Here is a 24,147-nt window from a genome sequence, read left to right as displayed (position 1 = left end):
GCCCGCAATGTCCTAGGGGCTAAGGAAATTAGTGGGTGGACGGACGCGCAGGCGTTACGTCAACTTAATATGAATCTGGATGGGCGGGCAGCCGATTTTGTGGAAGCCCTACCCGCAAGCGCGCAGACACAGTTAGAGGAGCTGATGCGCCGACTTGATCTGCGTTTCGGTACGCGCGATGAGGAGGAGGCAAAAGCAGCCTTAGAGGCACGCCGTTGCCAACCCGGTGAGGACCTGCCTGATTATGCCGAGGATGTGCGCGAGCTAACAAAGATCTTACACCCGGGGTACACAACAGAGGTTTTTTATTGGTTAGATGGCGTAGATATATGAATGTCTTCAAACCCGCCACCACCCGACAGCCCATTTAGTCAGGTTCGTCACGTAAACAGAATGTGCCAATTCGTTACCTGCACGGCACACCAGTTGTGTGTTGGAGAGCTAAAGCCACGACATTGATGATCTATGTTCGTGTTTGAGTACAGATGAAGCTGTCACGTTTTTAATTCATTAATGTTTTATCGTTGAAGCGATTTGTGGATCGAGTACGCCAGCCCCACATTTAGGTCGCCCCTTGACGCTGGTTGGCTTGCCACTTCATCAACGCACATTTATCGTAAATTCTGTCGCGTTTTTGATCCACAAATCGTCGCATTGAACGCGGCAGTCGCGTGACAGGAAATTACTTGGACAATTTAAGAAAAAAATTGCTCACAAATGCACTTCACCTACCTCTCATCTCACTCCACTCTCCTCTCATCTCACTCCCCTCCACTCACTCTCCTGCCTCTCCCTCTCAATCCACTCCCCTCCACGCACTCTCCTGCCTCTCCCTCTCACTCCACTACCCTCCACTCACTCTCCTGCCTCTCCCTCTCATCCCACTCCACTCCACTCACTCTCCTGCCTCTCCCTCTCATCTCACTCCACTCACTCTCCTGCCTCTCCCTCTCATCTCACTCCACTCCACTCACTCTCCTGACCCTCCCCTCTCATCTCACTCCATTCCCCTCACTCTCCTGCCTCTCCCTCTCATCTCACTCCCCTCCACTCACTCTCCTGTCTCTCACTCCCCTCCACTCACTCTCCTGCCTCTCCCTCTCATCTCACTCCACTCACTCTCCTGCCTCTCCCTCTCACTCCACTCCACTCACTCTCCTACCTCTCCCCTCTCATCTCACTCCACTCCACTCCCCCCACTCTCAGACCCCTTCCCCTCTCGTCTCTCCGTGGCCGCGTGTATTTTCACTCGCGACACGTTATTAACATTCACGTCTTCAGCTCCCAGTCCCCCGAGCTTGGAGAACTTCGCTCCCCATTCCGGCGTCAGTGGGAGCCGTCGCTCTCCCAGCTTTGGCATCTCCCGTGCCTCCAGGCGCACCTCGTCGGGGCCTTTGGGAGGAAGTTTGGGGGAGCGACCGCCCTCCGTGTTACCGCCACCACCGCCGCCATCGCCGCCGCCGCCCAAGTCGTTAGCTATCCAGGAAACTTCCCTGGGCCGGCGCCTGAGACACCGCGGCCGGCAGCGGCGGCCTACAGCCAGGCCGCTCAGCAGGCAGACGGCCAGCGACAGGGGGAGCAGCACAGGCAGCAGGGAGCCTGGGGGAGGGGAGGGGGAGGGAGGGGGGGGAGGAAGGGGATTGAGACCACAAACTCCAAATACTCCCCTACTTAGGTACCATGCAATTGCAGGCAGACAACTCTACTAACGAACAAGTAACGTTCCAGAGCTCCGTGTGTTCCTAAGTCTCAACGTCACCACCATCACGGTCAACTACTCAGTCCCCTATCACCCCCCCCCCACTCACCATCCACGCCGGCGGAAGCCGGGGGGACGAATCTGCCACCGTCGATGGTCGTGACGCCCTCGCTGGACTCACACGAGGAGCCAACACCGTCAACGCTGCTGCACTCCTCCACCTCCTCCACCTCCTCCTCCTCGTTGTCGTCGTTGTCATCGTCCACCTTCTCTCCTGATGGCGCACAAAAAACACAGGAAGGCCGTAGGTACGTCTATGGGTCTCTGTGTGGTGAGTCTATGGGTCTCTGTGTGATGAGTCTATGGGTCTCTGTGTGATGAGTCTATGAGTCTCTGTGTGGTGAGTCTATGGGTCTCTGTGTGGTGAGTCTATGGGTCACTGTGTGATGAGTCTATGGGTCTCTGTGTGGTGAGTCTATGGGTCTCTGTGTGATGAGTCTATGGGTCTCTGTGTGATGAGTCTATGGGTCTCTGTATGGTGAGTCTATGGGTCTCTGTGTGATGAGTCTATGGGTCTCTGTGTGGTGAGTCTATGGGTCTCTGTGTGATGAGTCTATGGGTCTCTGTAAGGTGAGTCTATGGGTCTCTGCGTGGTGAGTCTATGGGTCTCTGTGTGGTGAGTCTATGGGTCTGTGTGTGGTCAGTCTATGGGTCTCTGTGTGGTCAGTCTATGGGTATCTGTGTGATTAGACTCTGGGTCTCTGTGTGATGAGTCTATGGGTCTCTGCGTGGTGAGTCTATGGGTCTCTGTGTGATGAGTCTATGGGTCTCTGCGTGGTGAGTCTATGGGTCTCTGTGTGTGATGAGTCTATGGGTCTCTGTGTGGTGAGTCTATGGGTCTCCGTGTGATGAGTCTATGGGGGGGATCGGCAACAACACACCACACACTCACCACACTCACCACACTCACCACACACACTCACTACACTCACTACACTCACCACACTCAACATACACACACCACACTCACCACACACTCACCACACACGACACACACACACACTCACCACACTCACCACACTCAACACACACTCACCACACTCACCACACACTCACCACACACTCACGACACACTCACCACACTCACCACACACACACCACACACACACACACCACACACTCACCACACACTCACCTATCTCGCAGCTCATGCCGGAATACCCTTGGGGGCAGTTGCAGGTGAACTCATCCGGCTTGGCGTTGATGCAGCTGCCTCCATTCAAGCACGGCTGGTGGCTGGCGCAGTAATTCAGATCTAGCGAGAAGCGAGGGAGGGGAACGGCAACAACAACATCCACCACCGTGTGACAATTGGGTTTCCCCCTTTTATCTGGCAGCAAAACAGCGACGTTAAGATGTTAAAACACCAAATTGTGAAACCCTTTTACAAGGAATCACGTCACTGCATTAACCAAAATGCTTGTGGTCAGAATGCAAACAAAACACATCATCTGATAGTAGATGATGATGATGCGCTGTCCTTGAAGCTGATTGGTCCACACCAGAGACGGCTTTCTTTAGAGCCTCGTCTCAAACGGTGTGAGACCAGAGGTGACCTCTAGACCAGAGGTGACCTCTAGACCAGATGTGACCTCTAGACCAGAGGTGACCTCTAGACCAGAGGTGACCTCTAGACCAGAGGTGACCTCAAGACCAGAGGTCACCTTAGACCAGAGGTGACCTCTAGACCTGAGGTGACCTCGAGACCTGAGGTGACCTCGAGACCAGAGGTGACCTTTAGACCAGAGGTGGCCTCTAGACCAGAGGTGACCTCCAGACCAGAGGTGACCTCTAGACCAGAGGTTCATTCTGAACCGCAAGGCATTGTGGTTTGTGCAGTGACGTCATGCCTTGTAAAAGGTTTCACAGTTTGGTGTTTTAACATCTTAATGCCGCTGTTTTGTTGCCAGAAAAAAAGGGGAAAAACTTATTGTCATATTTTGGTACTGGCAGAGGAGGTCCCATGATGTAACATCCACAACCACCACAACCACAACAACCACCACCACATCCACCAACACCACCACCACAATCACCACCACCACAACCACAACCACCAACACCACCAGCACCACCACCACCACCAACACCACCACCAACACCATCACGACTATCACCATCACCACCACAACCACCACAACCACCACAACCACCATCACCACCACTATCACCACCACTATCACCACCACCACTATCACCACCACCATCACCACCACCATCACCACCACCACCACCAGCACCACCATCACCACCACCATCACCACCACTATCACCATCACCACCACTATCACCACCACCACCATCACCACCACCACCATCACCACCACCACTATCACCACCACCACCATCACCACCACCATCACTACCACTATCACCACCACTATCACCACCATCACCACCACCAACACCACCGCCACTATCACCACCACTATCACCACCCCCACCACCACCGCCACCACCACCACCGCCACCACCACCACACACTCACCACACTCACCACACACACCACACACACCACACACCACACACTCACCACACTCACACCACACACCACACACTCACCAAACTCACCACACACACACCACACTCACACCACACACACCACACACTCACCACACACACCACACACTCACGACACTCACCACACACACACCACATACTCACCACACTCACCACACACTCACCACACTCACACCACACACTCACCACACTCAACACACACACAACACTCACCACACTCAACACACACTCACTACACTCAACACACTCACCACACACACACCACACTCACCACACTCACTACACTCACCACACTCACCACACACACACCACACACTCACCACACACTCACCACACACTCACTACACTCAACACACACACACACCACACTCACACTACACTCACCACACTCAACACACACACACCACACACTCACCACACACTCACCATACTCACCACACACACACCACACTCACCACACAATCACTACACGCACCACACTCACCACACACACTCACCACACACTCACCACACTCACCACACTCACCACACACACACCACACTCACCACACACTCACTACACTCACCACACTCACCACACACACTCACCACACACTCACTACACTCAACGCAGACTCACCACACTCACCACACTCACACTACACTCACCACATTCACACACACACACACACCACACACTCACCACATACTCACCACACTCAAAACACACACACCACACTCACCACACACTCACCACACACTCACAACACTCACCACACTCACCACACATACTCACCACACACTCACTACACTCAACACACACAAACCACACTCACCACACTCACCACACTCACACTACACTCACAACACACACACCACACTCACCACACACTCACCACACACTCACGACACACTCACCACACTCACCACACACACAACACACACTCACCACACACACCACACACACTACACTCACCACATACACTCACTACACTCACCACACTCACCACACACTCACCACACGCTCAACACACACTCACCACACACTCACCACACTCACCACATTCACCACACACTACACTCACTACACACTCACCACACACTCACCACACTCACCACACTCACCACACACACACCACACTCACCACACACTCACTACACTCACCACACTCACCACACACACTCACCACACACTCACAACACTAACCACACTCACCACATACACACCACACTCACCACATACTCACTACACTCCCCACACTCACCACACACACTCACCACACACTCACTACACTCAACACACACACACACCACACTCACCACACTCACCAGACTCACACTACACTCACCACACTCACACACACACCACACTCACCACACACTCACCACACACTCACGACACACTCACCACACTCACCACACACACCACACACACTACACTCACCACACACACTCACTACACTCACCACACTCACCACACACTCACCACACGCTCAACACACACTCACCACACACACACCACACTCACCACACTCTCACCACACACTCACCTATCTCGCAGCTCATGCCGGAATACCCTTGGGGGCAGTTGCAGGTGAACTCATCCGGCTTGGCATTGATGCAGCTGCCTCCATTCAAGCACGGCTGGTGGCTGGCGCAGTAATTCAGATCTAGCGAGAAGCGAGGGAGGGGAACGGCAACAACAACATCCACCACCGTGTGACAATTGGGTTTCCCCCTTTTATCTGGCAGCAAAACAGCGACGTTAAGATGTTAAAACACCAAATTGTGAAACCCTTTTACAAGGAATCACGTCACTGCATTAACCAAAATGCTTGTGGTCAGAATGCAAACAAAACACATCATCTGATAGTAGATGATGATGATGCGCTGTCCTTGAAGCTGATTGGTCCACACCAGAGACGGCTTTCTTTAGAGCCTCGTCTCAAACGGTGTGAGACCAGAGGTGACCTCTAGACCAGAGGTGACCTCTAGACCAGATGTGACCTCTAGACCAGAGGTGACCTCTAGACCAGAGGTGACCTCTAGACCAGAGGTGACCTCAAGACCAGAGGTCACCTTAGACCAGAGGTGACCTCTAGACCTGAGGTGACCTCGAGACCTGAGGTGACCTCGAGACCAGAGGTGACCTCTAGACCAGAGGTGACCTCTAGACCAGAGGTGACCTCCAGACCAGAGGTGACCTCTAGACCAGAGGTTCATTCTGAACCGCAAGGCATTGTGGTTTGTGCAGTGACGTCATGCCTTGTAAAAGGTTTCACAGTTTGGTGTTTTAACATCTTAACGCCGCTGTTTTGTTGCCAGAAAAAAAGGGGAAAAACTTATTGTCATATTTTGGTACTGGCAGAGGAGGTCCCATGATGTAACATCCACAACCACCACAACCACAACAACCACCACCACATCCACCAACACCACCACAATCACCACCACCACAACCACAACCACCAACACCACCACCACCAGCACCACCACCACCAACACCACCACCACCACCAACACCATCACGACTATCACCATTACCACCACAACCACCACAACCACCACAACCACCACTATCACCACCACTATCACCACCACCACTATCACCACCACCATCACCACCACCATCACCATCACCACCACCACCAGCACCACCATCACCACCACCATCACCACCACTATCACCATCACCACCACTATCACCACCACCACCATCACCACCATCACCACCACCACTATCACCACCACCACCACCACCATCACCACCACCATCACTACCACTATCACCACCACTATCACCACCATCACCACCACCAACACCACCACCACTATCACCACCACTATCACCACCCCCACCGCCACCGCCACCACCACCACCGCCACCACCACCACACACTCACCACACTCACCACACACACCACACACACCACACACCACACACTCACCACACTCACACCACACACCACACACTCACCACACTCACCACACACACACCACACTCACACCACACACACCACACACTCACCACACACACCACACACTCACCACACTCACCACACACACACCACATACTCACCACACTGACCACACGCTCACCACACTCACACCACACACTCACTACACTCAACACACACACACCACACTCACCACACTCACCACACTCACACTACACTCACAACACACACACCACACTCACCACACACTGACCACACACTCACCACACTCACACCACACACTCACCACACTCAACACACACACAACACTCACCACACTCACCACACACTCACCACACTCACCACATACTCACTACACTCACCACACTCACCACACACACACCACACACTCACCACACACTCACCACACACTGACTACACTCAACACACCACACACTCACCACACTCACACCACACACTCACCACACTCAACACACACACAACACTCACCACACTCACCACACACTCACTACACTCACCACACTCACCACACTCACCACACACACACCACACTCACCACACAATCACTACACGCACCACACTCACCACACACACTCACCACACACTCACCACACTCACCACACTCACCACACACACACCACACTCACCACACACTCACTACACTCACCACACTCACCACACACACTCACCACACACTCACAACACTCAACACACACTCACCACACTCACCACACTCACACTACACTCACCACATTCACACACACACACACCACACACTCACCACATACTCACCACACTCAAAACACACACACCACACTCACCACACACTCACCACACACTCACAACACTCACCACACTCACCACACATACTCACCACACACTAACTACACTCAACACACACACACTCACCACACTCACCACACTCACACTACACTCACCACACACACACCACACTCACCACACACTCACCACACACTCACGACACACTCACCACACTCACCACACTCACCACACACACAACACACACTCACCACACACACCACACACACTACACTCACTACACTCACCACACTCACCACACACTCACCACACGCTCAACACACACTCACCACACACTCACCACACTCACCACATTCACCACACACTCACAACACACACTACACTCACTACACACTCACCACACACTCACCAGACTCACCACACACACACCACACTCACCACACACTCACTACACTCACCACACTCACCACACACACTCACCACACACTCACAACACTCACCACACTCACCACATACACACCACACTCACCACATACTCACTACACTCACCACACTCACCACACACACTCACCACACACTCACTACACTCAACACACACACACACCACACTCACCACACTCACCAGACTCACACTACACTCACCACACTCACACACACACCACACTCACCACACACTCACCACACACTCACGACACACTCACCAAACTCACCACACTCACCACACACACCACACACACTACACTCACCACACACACTCACTACACTCACCACACTCACCACACACTCACCACACGCTCAACACACACTCACCACACACACACCACACACACCACACTCACCACACACTCACCAGACTCACCACACACACACCACACTCACCACACACTCACTACACTCACCACACTCACCACACACACTCACCACACACTCACAACACTAACCACACTCACCACATACACACCACACTCACCACATACTCACTACACTCCCCACACTCACCACACACACTCACCACACACTCACTACACTCAACACACACACACACCACACTCACCACACTCACCAGACTCACACTACACTCACCACACTCACACACACACCACACTCACCACACACTCACCACACACTCACGACACACTCACCACACTCACCACACTCACCACACACACCACACACACTACACTCACCACACACACTCACTACACTCACCACACTCACCACACACTCACCACACGCTCAACACACACTCACCACACACACACCACACTCACCACACTCTCACCACACACTCACCTATCTCGCAGCTCATGCCGGAATACCCTTGGGGGCAGTTGCAGGTGAACTCATCCGGCTTGGCATTGATGCAGCTGCCTCCATTCAAGCACGGCTGGTGGCTGGCGCAGTAATTCAGATCTAGCGAGAAGCGAGGGAGGGGAACGGCAACAACAACATCCACCACCGTGTGACAATTGGGTTTCCCCCTTTTATCTGGCAGCAAAACAGCGACGTTAAGATGTTAAAACACCAAATTGTGAAACCCTTTTACAAGGAATCACGTCACTGCATTAACCAAAATGCTTGTGGTCAGAATGCAAACAAAACACATCATCTGATAGTAGATGATGATGATGCGCTGTCCTTGAAGCTGATTGGTCCACACCAGAGACGGCTTTCTTTAGAGCCTCGTCTCAAACGGTGTGAGACCAGAGGTGACCTCTAGACCAGAGGTGACCTCTAGACCAGATGTGACCTCTAGACCAGAGGTGACCTCTAGACCAGAGGTGACCTCCAGACCAGAGGTGACCTCCAGACCAGAGGTGACCTCCAGACCAGAGGTGACCTCTAGACCAGAGGTGACCTCCAGACCAGAGGTGACCTCCAGACCAGAGGTGACCTCTAGACCAGAGGTGACCTCTAGACCAGAGGTTCATTCTGAACCGCAAGGCATTGTGGTTCGTGCAGTGACGTCATGCCTTGTAAAAGGTTTCACAGTGTGGTGTTTTAACATCTTAACGCCGCTGTTTTGTTGCCAGAAAAAAGGGGGAAAGTTATTATCATATTTTGGTACTGGCAGAGGAGGTCCCATGATGTAACATCCACAACCACCACAACCACCACAACAACCACCACCACATCCACCAACACCACCACCACAACCACCATAACCACCACCAACACCACCACCAGCAGCACCACCATCACCACCACCAACACCACCACCAACACCATCACAACTATCACCATCACCACCACCACAACCACCACAACCACCACAACCACAACCACCATCACCACCATCACCACCACCAACACCACCACCACCCCCACCATCACCACCACCACCATCACCACCACCCCCACCATCACCACCACCACCATCACCACCACCACCATTACCACCACCACCATCACCACCATCACCACCACCACCACCATCACCACCACCATTACCACCATCACCATCACCACCACCCCCACCATCACCACCACCATCACCACCATCACCACCACCATCACCACCACCACCATTACCACCATCACCATCACCACCACCACCAACACCACCACCATCACCACCACCCCCACCATCACCACCACCACCATCACCACCACCACCATCACCACCACCACCATCACCACCACCACCATTACCACCATCACCATCACCACCACCACCACCAACACCACCACCATCACCACCACCCCCACCATCACCACCACCACCACTATCACCACCACCACCATCACCACCACCACCCCACCACCCCCACCATAACCACCACCACGGATGATGATGATGATGATAGGTAAATATTGATGGACACATCCGAGCGTTGGATGGGGAGCGAGTGGAGGGAAATTCACCGGGTGACTTGGGGGGTGGAGGGGGGAGGAGGGGGGGGGAGGAGGGGAGGTAGGTGGAGGAGGTGGGGAGAGGGGGTAGGTGGAGGAGGGGGGGTAGGTGGAGGAGGGGGGGGGGAGGAGGGGGGGGGAGTAGGAGGAGGGGGGTGCGGTAGTGGCACCTTTGTCACAGAGGAGGCCTCCCCAGCCACTGTCACAGCTGCAGCGCCAGGGCTGCTGTCTGCAGCTGCCGTGGCCACAGCCTGGGTAGGGGACGCAGCGCTGGCACAGCTCGCCCTGCCACCCGGAGCGGCACCTGCGGACACGCGGGCAGTGCTGAGTCTATGGTGCAGTGTTGAGTCTATGGGCAGTGTTGAGTCTATGGGCAGTGTTGAGTCTATGGTGCAGTGTTGAGTCTATGGGCAGTGTTGAGTCTATGGTGCAGTGTTGAGTCTATGGTGCAGTGTTGAGTCTATGGTGCAGTGTTGAGTCTATGGTGCAGTGTTGAGTCTATGGTGCAGTGTTGAGTCTATGGTGCAGTGTTGAGTCCATGGTGCAATGTTGAGTCTATGGGCAGTGTTGAGTCTATGGGCAGTGCTATGGTGCAGTGTAGAGTCTATGGGTAGTGTTGAGTCTATGGTACAGTGTTGAGTCTATGGTGCAGTGTTGAGTCTATGGTGCAGTGTTGAGTCTATGGTGCAGTGTTGAGTCTATGGGTAGTGTTGAGTCTATGGTGCAGTGCTGAGTCTTTGGTGCAGTGTTGAGTCTATGGGTAGTGCTGAGTCTATGGTTCAGTGTTGAGTCTATGGTGCAGTGTTGAGTCTATGGGGAGTGCTGAGTCTATGGTGCAGTGTTGAGTCTATGGGCAGTGTTGAGTCTATGGTGCAGTGTTGAGTCTATGGGCAGTGTTGAGTCTATGGTGCAGTGTTGAGTCTATGGGCAGTGCTGAGTCTATGGTGCAGTGTTGAGACTATGGTGCAGTGTTGAGTCTATGGTGCAGTGTTGAGTCTATGGTGCAGTGTTGAGTCTAGGGTTCAGTGCTGAGTCTATGGTGCAGTGCTGAGTCTATGGTGCAGTGTTGAGTCTATGGTGCAGTGTTGAATCTATGGCTAGTGTTGAGTCTATGGTGCAGTGCTGAGTCTATGGTGTAGTGTTGAGTCTATGGTGCAGTGTTGAGTCTATGGGCAGTGTTGAGTCTATGGTGCAGTGTTGAGTCTATGGGCAGTGTTGAGTCTATGGTGCAGTGTTGAGTCTATGGGCAGTGTTGAGTCTATGGTGCAGTGTTGAGTCTATGGGCAGTGCTGAGTCTATGGTGCAGTGTTGAGTCTATGGTGCAGTGTTGAGTCTATGGTGCAGTGCTGAGTCTATGGGCAGTGTTGAGTCTATGGGCAATGTTGAGTCTATGGTGCAGTGTTGAGTCTATGGGCAATGCTGAGTCTATGGTGCAGTGTTGAGTCTATGGTGCAGTGTTGAGTCTATGGGCAGTGTTGAGTCTATGGTGCAGTGTTGAGTCTATAGGCAGTGCTGAGTCTATGGTGCATTGTTGAGACTATGGTGCAGTGTTGAGTCTATGGTGCAGTGTTGAGTCTATGGTGCAGTGTTGAGTCTAGGGTTCAGTGCTGAGTCTATGGTGCAGTGCTGAGTCTATGGTGCAGTGTTGAGTCTATGGTGCAGTGTTGAATCTATGGCTAGTGTTGAGTCTATGGTGCAGTGCTGAGTCTATGGTGCAGTGTTGAGTCTATGGTGCAGTGTTGAGTCTATGATGCAGTGTTGAGTCTATGGGCAGTGTTGAGTCTATGGTGCAGTGTTGAGTCTATGGGCAGTGTTGAGTCTATGGTGCAGTGTTGAGTCTATGGGCAGTGCTGAGTCTATGGTGCAGTGTTGAGACTATGGTGCAGTGTTGAGTCTATGGTGCAGTGCTGAGTCTATGGGCAGTGTTGAGTCTATGGGCAATGTTGAGTCTATGGTGCAGTGCTGAGTCTATGGGCAGTGTTGAGTCTATGGGTAGTGTTGAGTCTATGGTGCAGTGTTGAGTCTATAGGCAGTGCTGAGTCTATGGTGCATTGTTGAGACTATGGTGCAGTGTTGAGTCTATGGTGCAGTGTTGAGTCTATGGTGCAGTGTTGAGTCTAGGGTTCAGTGCTGAGTCTATGGTGCAGTGCTGAGTCTATGGTGCAGTGTTGAGTCTATGGTGCAGTGTTGAATCTATGGCTAGTGTTGAGTCTATGGTGCAGTGCTGAGTCTATGGTGCAGTGTTGAGTCTATGGTGCAGTGTTGAGTCTATGATGCAGTGTTGAGTCTATGGGCAGTGTTGAGTCTATGGTGCAGTGTTGAGTCTATGGGCAGTGTTGAGTCTATGGTGCAGTGTTGAGTCTATGGGCAGTGCTGAGTCTATGGTGCAGTGTTGAGACTATGGTGCAGTGTTGAGTCTATGGTGCAGTGCTGAGTCTATGGGCAGTGTTGAGTCTATGGGCAATGTTGAGTCTATGGTGCAGTGCTGAGTCTATGGGCAGTGTTGAGTCTATGGGTAGTGTTGAGTCTATGGTGCAGTGTTGAGTCTATGGGCAGTGTTGAGTCTATGGTGCAGTGTTGAGTCTATGGTGCAGTGCTGAGTCTATGGGCAGTGTTGAGTCTATGGGCAATGTTGAGTCTATGGTGCAGTGCTGAGTCTATGGGCAGTGTTGAGTCTATGGGTAGTGTTGAGTCTATGGTGCAGTGTTGAGTCTATGGGCAGTGTTGAGTCTATGGTGCAGTGTTGAGTCTATGGGCAGTGCTAAGTCTATGGTGCAGTGTTGAGTCTATGGTGCAGTGTTGAGTCTATGGGCAGTGCTCAGTCTATGGTGCAGTGTTGAGTCTATGGTGCGGTGTTGAGTCTATGGTGCAGTGTTGAGTCTATGGTGCGGTGTTGAGTCAATGGTGCAGTGTTGAGTCTATGGTGCAGTGTTGAGTCTATGGGCAATGTTGAGTCTATGGTGCAGTGCTGAGTCTATGGGCAGTGTTGAGTCTATGGGTAGTGTTGAGTCTATGGTGCAGTGTTGAGTCTATGGTGCAGTGTTGAGTCTATGGTGCAATGTTGAGTCTATGGTGCAGTGTTGAGTCTATGGGCAGTGTTGAGTCTATGGTGCAGTGTTGAGTTTATGGTGCAGTGTTGAGTCTATGGGCAGTGTTGAGTCTTTGGGGCAGTTTTGAGTCTTTGGTGCAGTGTTGAGTCTATGGTCCAGTGTTGAGTCTATGGTGCAGTGTTGAGTCTATGGTGCAGTGTTGAGTCTATGGTGCAGTGTTGAGTCTATGGTGCAGTGTTGAGTCTATGGTGCAGTGTTGAGTCTATGGTGCAGTGCTGAGTCTATGGTGCAGTGTTGAGTCTATGGTGCAGTGCTGAGTCTATGGTGCAGTGCTGAGTCTATAGGTAGTGTTGAGTCTATGGTGCAGTGCTGAGTCTATGGTGCAATGTTGAGTCTATGGTGCAGTGCTGACTCTATGGGTACTGTTGAGTCTATGGTGCAGTGTTGAGTCTATGGTGCAGTGTTGAGTCTATGGGTAGTGTTGAGTCTATGGGCAGTCTTGAGTCTATGGGCAGTGTTGAGCCTATGGTGCAGTGTTGAGTCTATGGGTAGTGTTGAGTCTATGGGGAAGTGCTGAGTCTATGGTTAGTGTTGAGTCTATGGTGCAGTGTTGAGTCTATGGGCAGTGTTGAGTCTATGGTGCAGTGTTGAGTCTATGGTGCAGTGTTGAGTATATGGTGCAGTGCTGAGTCTATGGTGCAGTGCTGAGTCTATGGTGCAGTGCTGAGTCTATGGGCAGTGTTGAGTCTATGGTGCAGTGTTGAGTCTATGGTGCAGTGTTGAGTCTATGGTGCAGTGTTGAGTCTATGGGCAGTGTTGAGTCTATGGTGCAATGTTGAGTCTATGGGCAGTGCTGAGTCTATGGTTGAGTCTATGGTGCAGTGTTGAGTCTATGGGCAATGCTGAGTCTATGGTGCAGTGTTGAGTCTATGGTGCAGTGTTGAGTCTATGGGCAGTGTTGAGTCTATGGTGCAGTGTTGAGTCTATGGGCAGTGCTGAGTCTATGGTGCATTGTTGAGACTATGGTGCAGTGTTGAGTCTATGGTGCAGTGTTGAGTCTATGGTGCAGTGTTGAGTCTAGGGTTCAGTGCTGAGTCTATGGTGCAGTGCTGAGTCTATGGTGCAGTGTTGAGTCTATGGTGCAGTGTTGAATCTATGGCTAGTGTTGAGTCTATGGTGCAGTGCTGAGTCTATGGTGCAGTGTTGAGTCTATGGTGCAGTGTTGAGTCTATGGTGCAGTGTTGAGTCTATGGGCAGTGTTGAGTCTATGGTGCAGTGTTGAGTCTATGGGCAGTGTTGAGTCTATGGTGCAGTGTTGAGTCTATGGGCAGTGCTGAGTCTATGGTGCAGTGTTGAGTCTATCGTGCAGTGTTGAGTCTATGGTGCAGTACTGAGTCTATGGGCAGTGTTGAGTCTATGGGCAATGTTGAGTCTATGGTGCAGTGCTGAGTCTATGGGCAGTGTTGAGTCTATGGGTAGTGTTGAGTCTATGGTGCAGTGTTGAGTCTATGGGCAGTGTTGAGTCTATGGTGCAGTGTTGAGTCTATGGGCAGTGCTAAGTCTATGGTGCAGTGTTGAGTCTATGGTGCAGTGTTGAGTCTATGGGCAGTGCTCAGTCTATGGTGCAGTGTTGAGTCTATGGTGCGGTGTTGAGTCTATGGTGCAGTGTTGATTCTATGGTGCGGTGTTGAGTCAATGGTGCAGTGTTGAGTCTATGGTGCAGTGTTGAGTCTATGGGCAATGTTGAGTCTATGGTGCAGTGCTGAGTCTATGGGCAGTGTTGAGTCTATGGGTAGTGTTGAGTCTATGGTGCAGTGTTGAGTCTATGGGCAGTGTTGAGTCTATGGTGCAGTGTTGAGTCTATGGGCAGTGCTAAGTCTATGGTGCAGTGTTGAGTCTATGGTGCAGTGTTGAGTCTATGGGCAGTGCTCAGTCTATGGTGCAGTGTTGAGTCTATGGTGCGGTGTTGAGTCTATGGTGCAGTGTTGAGTCTATGGGCAGTGTTGAGTCTATGGGCAGTGTTGAGTCTATGGGCAGTGTTGAGTCTATGGGCAATGTTGAGTCTATGGTGCAGTGCTGAGTCTATGGTGCAGTGCTGAGTCTATGGTGCAGTGCTGAGTCTATGGGCAGTGCTGAGTCTATGGTGCAGTGTTGAGTCTATGGTGCAGTGTTGAGTCTATGGTGCAGTGTTGAGTCTATGGGCAGTGTTGAGTCTATGGTGCAATGTTGAGTCTATGGGCAGTGCTGAGTCTATGGTTGAGTCTATGGTGCAGTGTTGAGTCTATGGGCAATGCTGAGTCTATGGTGCAGTGTTGAGTCTATGGTGCAGTGTTGAGTCTATGGTGCAATGTTGAGTCTATGGTGCAGTGTTGAGTCTATGGGCAGTGTTGAGTCTATGGTGCAGTGTTGAGTCTATGGTGCAGTGTTGAGTCTATGGTGCAGTGTTGAGTCTATGGCGCAGTGTTGAGTCTATGGGCAGTGTTGAGTCTGTGGGCAGTGTTAGTACCTCCATCATCCCCAACTCCCTCCCTCCCCCAATCCACGGTGCCTATTGTGGCCTGTTGGACACCACGGCCCTGACGAGACCCCACGTGGACATCGCCAGGTATGGCTGCGAGACGATGCAGCGCTGACGTCGTCAGGGAACGGTTGCAAATGGTTTAAAAATGCAAATCCTGTTCATTCCTTCACTATACACTACGCTATACACTATACTATACACTACAACATTATCACACTATAACTACACTACACTATACACTACACTACACACTACACTATACACTACACTACTATACACTACAACTACTACAATAATATACACTACACTATACACTACACACTACACTACTATACACTACACTACTATACACTACACTACTATACACTACTATACACTACACTAAACACTACACTACTATCCACTACACTACACTATACACTACACACTACACTACACTACACACTACACTATACACTACACACTACACTATACACTACACTATACACTACTATACACTACACTATACACTCTTATACACTACACTATACACTACACTATACACTACTATACATTACACTACACTATACACTACACACTACACTATACACTACACTACACTATACACTACACTATACACTACACTACACTATACACTACACTATACACTACACTACTATACACTACACTATACATTACACTACACTATACACTACACACTACACTACACTATACACTACACTACACACTACATTATACACTACACTATATATTACACTTTACACTACACTATACACTACACTACTATACACTACACTATACATTACACTACACTATACACTACACACTACACTATACACTACACTACACACTACACTACACTATACACTACACTATACACTACACTACTATACACTACACTATACACTACACTACACTATACACTACACTATACACTACACTATACTTTACACTACACACTCCACTACTTGACACACGACGTCGGTACGCTCAGCGGCAGGTCGTCCAACGCCTCGCTGGGAGTGCATTGCGGCGTTGTTGGCGTCAAAGTTTCGCTCACCGGCATTGTCCGGGGACGTCGCAGCCTCCACGCAGCGAATCGCAGCCCGGCCTGCAAATTGCTGAGGCAGGAAGCCGAAGAGAAAATTCGTCGCCATTCTGGCAAATCGCCCGACCACGGCGACGATTCCACTGGTTGATGTAACGGCGAAACGTCACGGTGCTCACACACATTGTCAATGTCGTGGATTTACTCTGCAAACACACCGGTGGGCTCATGTCGTATACTACACTATACACTACACTACTATACACTACAATATAAACTACACTACAATATACTACACTACTATACACTACACTACAATATACTACACTACTATACACTACACTACTATACACTACACTATACACTACACTACAATATACTACACTACTATACACTACATTATACACTTCACTACAATATACTACACTACTATACACTGCACTATACACTGCACTATACACTACACTATACACTACACTATAATATACTACACTACAATACACTACTATACACTACACTATACACTACACTATAATATACACTACTATACACTACACTATACACTACACTATACACTACACTACTATATACTACTATATACTATACGACATTACTATACACTACACTATACACTACACTACTATACACTACACTACTATACACTACACTATACACTACACTACTATACACTACACTACTATACACTACACTATAATATACTACACTACTATACACTATACTATACACTACACTACTATACACTATACTATACACTACACTACTATACACTACACTATACACTATACTATACACTACACACTACACTATACACTACACTACTATACACTACACTACTATACACTACACTACTATACACTACACTATACACTACACTACTGTACACTATACACCACACTACTATACACTGCACTATACTTTACACTACAATATACTACACTACTATACACTACTGTACACTTCACTATACTATACACTACTGTACACCACACTACTATACGCTATAAACTACACTATACTTTACACAATACTTTACACGATACACTACACTAATATACACTACACGACTATACACTACTATACATTACACTATATACTGCACTATATATTACATTAAACACGACTATGCACACACTATGCACCGCTAGACACTGCACTACTATACACTATACTGTACACTACACTACTATACTATGCACAACTATACACTACACTATACTATACACAACTATACACTACACTACTACACTATACACTACACTATACACTACACCATACACTACTATACACTACACTATACAGTACACTTTACACTACACTATACTATACACTACACTATACACTACACTATACTATGCACTACACTATACACTACTATACACTACACTATACACTACACTATACTATACACCACACACTACTATACACTACTATACACCACTATACACCACACTATACACTACACTATACACTACACTATACAATACACAACTATACACTACACTATACACTACTATACACTACACTATACACTACACGATACACTACACTACTATACACTACTATACACTACACTATACACTACACTATACACTACACTATACACTACACTAAACACTACTATACACTACACTACTACACTATACACTACTATACCCTATACTACTATACACTATACTGTACACTATACACGACACTATACACTACACTATACATTACTTTAAATTATAATAGTAACAAATTGGCATTTTGTTGACGTTACAAATCCCTTACTGATTGGTTGTGTCGGGTGGTGGAGGGTTACGACACAACATCGATACTTATGCAATCTGATACCAACAAACCTTTGTTACGACAAATATCGGTCGTGAAAGGCTCCCTACGCGTCAAGCTTGAGAAAGAATTCGCTTCTAAAGCAACGAGGTCGTCAATTCGGGGCGGCGGTTTCAGAGTGCACGGCCTCCCAGCGGCTCCCCAAGATATCGGCAGGAAAGAACACTCCAGAAGGCCGCTGCTGCTGCGAGAATGAGCAGAGTTGGCGTGGTGGTGGTGGTGGTTCATGCTCCTTGACGAGCTCAGCAGCAGCGAGGGAGGTGTCGGGGGTTTATTTGTGTCAAGGATTGTGTTGTGTGTGTGTGCTTCATCAGGGCCTCACGTCACCACCGCTACCACCACCGCTACCACCACCGCTACCACCACCAAAACTACCACCACCGCCACCACCACCACCGCCACCACCACCGCCACCACCATCACCACCACCGCCACCACCACCACCACCGCCACCACCACCACCACCACCACCGCCACCACCACCGCCACCACCACCGCTACCACCGCTACCACCACCGCTACCACCGCTACCACCACTGCTACCACCATCACCACCGCTTCCACCACCACCACCGCCACCACCACCACTACCACCAACACCACCACCACCACCGCCACCAGCGCACCTCTGTCACAATATTCCCCCGCCCAGCCCGGCATGCACTCCTTGCGTCCGTGGGCGTCGCACTCGTTGTGGCCGAAGTGGTCGTCACGGCGACGGCACCACCGCTTGCAGTCGACGCCGTAGTAGTCGGCGTGGCAACGCACGCGGACGCGGTACTCCAGGGCGGTGGCGTTGGCGGCGGCCGCGTGGTGCAGCGTCCGCCACGGCTCGCCGGGGCGGTCGCCGATGACGTGGACGGCTCGCGTCACCTGCCGGAGATCTCCTCCTGTGGGGGGGGGGGGGGGGGGGTGGAGGAAGAGGAGGAGGAGGATGTCGCGTGAAGATTCAAATAAATAGCGAAATAAAAATGTGCAAAATAAAAAGCGTGCGAATATTTATTGAAATATTTACATGAATATTTTTTGTTGTTTTTTTACGTGACTTTACCAAAAAGAACCAAAGAGTATAGAAATATTACATGAATATTTATAGAAATATTTACATGAATATTTACGTAACATTTTTTTGCTGTATTATGTAACTATGTAAATACATATCTAGATAAATATATGAACAATAAATACGTGTTATATGAAGATTTAAATAAATATGGTCGTAAATATTTAAACTATATTCATTAAAAAAAAAAAATTCAATATTGGCTGCGAATTTTAATAGCGCGGTGAGCTAACCACTGCACCACCGCTCATCATACGTGAGCAATATGCACGTACACACACGCGTACACACACAAAGACAAAGATCCCCCATATAGCCTTAACAGACTGTAGGGGCAAGTGCTGTTAGCGAGCACCTATGAAGGCCGGAACGGTACACGAGGGGGTGGGTGGCCAGCACCACGCCCGACCGCCTTTGTCTCCCTAGTGGCAATGTTTACACACCGCACCAGGTACTCATTTGAGGCTGAGTCGACCTAGGGGAGGCCCGGGACCGGTTCAGATAATCGTCACTGGTGTTGGCCGTGAGCGGGAATCGAACCCGGGTCGCCAGGTTCATAGCGCAGCGCGCTAACCGCTACACTATCGCTCCCCACACACACACGTACACACACGCGTACACGCACACACGTACACACACACGTACACACGCACACACGTACACACGTACACACACACGTACACACGCACACGTACACACGCACATGTACACACGCACACGTACACACACACAAGTACACACACACACACGTACACACACGCACGTACCTGGCGCGGTGCCGTTGTGCTGTTCCCACACATCCACAGCCAGCGAGCACCACAGCTGCAAAGTTCAAGCTCACCGTCAATGAGTCACTCATTGATGGCGAGGTCACGGCGAGGTCACGGCACTCCCTCCCCTCTCTCACTTCCCTCCTTCCCTGCCTCCCTCCCCTCCCTCCCTCCCTGCCTCCCTCCCCTCCCCTCTTACTTGGAGAAAGCTGTGAATTGTTATACAAAGGAGGTTACCCTTCACCCGTGATAGCTCAAAACCGCAAATGGCAACCACAAGCCCCACCACCACCACCACCACCGCCACAACCCCCACAACCCCCACCACCTCAACCACCACCACAACTCCCATCCCCACCACAACCACTGCCACAACCACCACCACCACAACCCCCACCACCACAACCGCCACCACAACCACCACCACAATTCCCACTACCACAACCCCCGCCAGGTGAGCGTCTCACCCTCACCAGGTGAGTGTCTCACCCCCACCAGGTGAGCTTCTCACCGTCTCCAGGTGAGCGTCTCACCCCCACCAGGTGAGCGTCTCACCCCGACCGGGTGAGCGTCTCACCCTCACCAGGTGAGCATCTCACCCTCACCAGGTGAGCATCTCACCCTCACCAGGTGAGCGTCTCACCCCCACCAGGTGAGCGTCTCACCCTCACCAGGTGAGCGTCTCACCCCCACCAGGTGAGCATCTCACCAGGTGAGCGTCTCACCAGGTGAGCGTCTCACCCTCACCAGGCGAGCGTCTCACCCTCACCAGGTGAGCGTCTCACCAGGTGAGCGTCTCACCCTCACCAGGTGAGCGTCTCACCCTCACCAGGTGAGCGTCTCACCAGGTGAGCGTCTCACCCTCACCAGGTGAGCATCTCACCCTCACCAGGTGAGCATCTCACCCTCACCAGGTGAGCGTCTCACCCCCACCAGGTGAGCGTCTCACCCTCACCAGGTGAGCGTCTCACCCCCACCAGGTGAGCATCTCACCAGGTGAGCGTCTCACCAGGTGAGCGTCTCACCCTCACCAGGCGAGCGTCTCACCCTCACCAGGTGAGCGTCTCACCAGGTGAGCGTCTCACCCTCACCAGGTGAGCGTCTCACCCTCACCAGGTGAGCGTCTCACCAGGTGAGCGTCTCACCCTCACCAGGTGAGCGTCTCACCAGGTGAGCGTCTCACCCTCACCAGGTGAGCGTCTCACCCTCACCGGCCACGCGAAGTCGAAGGCCACTGACAGGAGGAGCCCCGCACCGCCTTCGCTGCGAGCGGTGGCCGAGCCCAAGGGGCACGGGCGGAGGCCCGGCGAGGGCCTCCGCCCGTGGGACGCCTCCCCGAGGCAGACGCGGACCACGAAGGAGGAGGGGAAGGAGCCACGCAGAGCGTCGCCCCCGCTGGGCAGGGCCTGGAGAGAAGTCACCTGCAGGGAGAAGTCGCCAGAGGCGTCGCACTGCTGGGGGGGAGGGGGGAGGGAGAGGAGAGGAGGAGGTGAGGGGGGAGGTGAGGGAGGTGAGGGGGGGACATTGTAAGGAGCAACAGCAGGGGCAGAAGCAGCAGCAGGGGCAGCAGCGGCAGGGGCAGCAGGGGCAGGGGCAGCAGCAGGAGCAACAGCAGAAGCAGCAGCAGGGGCAGCAGCAGCAGGGGCAGCAGAAGCAGCAGCAGGGGCAGCAGCAGCAGGGGCAGCAGCAGCAGGGGCAGCAGCAGCAGGGGCAGCAACAGGAGCAGCAGCAGGGGCAGCAGTGGCAGCAGCAGCAGGGGCAGCAGCAGCAGGGGCAGCAGGAGGCCGGTGCAGTACGAACCCCGCACAGCGGCAGCAGCAGCAGGGGCAGGAGGAGGTAGCGGACAAAGTTCCCTGCTGCGTGGGGCCGCTGCAGATGCAGTTCACCCATCCTCCTCCTCTCCCTCATCCTCTTCCTCCTCTTCCTCCTCCTCTCCCTCCTCCTCTTCCTGCTCTTCTTCCTCTCTCCTCTTCCTCTTCCTGCTCCTCTCCCTCCTCCTCTCCCTCCTCTTCCTTCTCTTCCTCCTTCTCACCTTTCTCCTCCTCACTTCACCTTCCTCCACACCTCCTCCGTCTTTCGAGTAAGCTCCTCTCTGCACCACCGCCACCGCCTCCCCTCTTCTGCCTCTCCACACGTGATGATGGTGGTGGTGATGGTGGTGATGGTGATGGCGGTGGTGGTGATGGTGGTGCAGGGATGTGACATCAGCATTGGACGCGAGATGATTGTGGTGGTGGTGGTGTTAATTTGCATTATCCCAGCCACGCGTTGTGCTACAGGTGCCCAACCCCCCAACCCATCACCTTAATTCACTGAGTGGTTAATTGCTTCGGCCAGGTGCGGCCGTCAAACCGCGTGCCGCTTCAACAGCTGCGAACCAGGTGGGGGGAGGGGGGGTGGGGGGAGGGGGGCGGCGTTGTTGTCGACTCATTGTTTGAGATTCTGTGGCAACGCATTGACCGCTTGGATTGGTGCAAAGTGTCTGTCTCTCTCTCATCATCACCATCATCATCACTACGGTGGCTAGGAGGTTAACTCTCTCGCCTGGTACACGGGGGGTTGTGGGTTCAATACAGACCATGAGGATGTCTGCTGCTGTACATTTGGAGTTATTTCTCTCTCTCTCTCTCATCACTCATCATCACTACGGTGGCTAGGAGATTAACTCTCTCGCTTGGTATATGGAGGTCGTGGGTCAATACAGACCCTGAGGATGTCTGCTGCTGTACATTTGGAGTTATTTCTCTCTCTCTCTCTCATCACTCATCATCACTACGGTGGCTAGGAGGTTAACTCTCTCGCCTGGTACACGGGGGGTCGTGGGTCAATACAGACCATGAGGATGTCTGCTCCTGTACATTTGGAGTTATTTCTCTCTCTCTCATCATCATCATCACCACTACAATGGCTAGGAGGTTAACTCTCTCGCCTGGTATAGGGGAGGTCGTGGGTCAATACAGACCCTGAGGATGTCTGCTGATGTACATTTGGAGTTA

At 51.5% G+C, this 24,147-nt stretch overlaps 1 protein-coding gene across 2 annotated transcripts; it reads right to left on the bottom strand.

Annotated features, from left to right (window-relative positions):
* Window positions 1-288: 288 nt before the first annotated feature.
* Window positions 289-23,177, bottom strand: LOC142912007 (uncharacterized). 2 transcript variants are annotated; one of them, XM_076060337.1, is made up of 11 exons: window positions 22,952-23,177; window positions 22,363-22,605; window positions 21,149-21,203; window positions 19,945-20,208; window positions 17,480-17,540; window positions 11,019-11,152; window positions 9,289-9,408; window positions 5,809-5,928; window positions 2,895-3,014; window positions 1,809-1,973; window positions 289-1,599 (listed from the first exon to the last, which is right to left on the bottom strand). In XM_076060337.1, the coding sequence occupies exons 1-11, from the start codon at window positions 23,057-23,059 to the stop codon at window positions 1,178-1,180; spliced, it is 1,812 nt and encodes a 603-aa protein (XP_075916452.1). In that variant the 5' UTR covers window positions 23,060-23,177; the 3' UTR covers window positions 289-1,177. The 2 variants fall into 2 exon arrangements, with proteins under 2 accessions (XP_075916452.1, XP_075916453.1); XM_076060338.1 differs by having other exon boundaries at window positions 22,363-22,602.
* Between the last annotated feature and the right edge of the window lie 970 nt (window positions 23,178-24,147).

Source organism: Petromyzon marinus, unplaced genomic scaffold (genome assembly GCF_048934315.1).
Source record: "Petromyzon marinus isolate PM22_M1 ecotype Great Lakes invasive population unplaced genomic scaffold, UKy_Petmar_22M1.pri1.0 PM_G_Scaffold_181, whole genome shotgun sequence".
Lineage (NCBI taxonomy): Eukaryota > Metazoa > Chordata > Hyperoartia > Petromyzontiformes > Petromyzontidae > Petromyzon > Petromyzon marinus.
The sequence above is the reverse complement of the archived record's forward strand: the minus strand, read 5'-3'. Positions and strand labels throughout refer to the sequence as shown.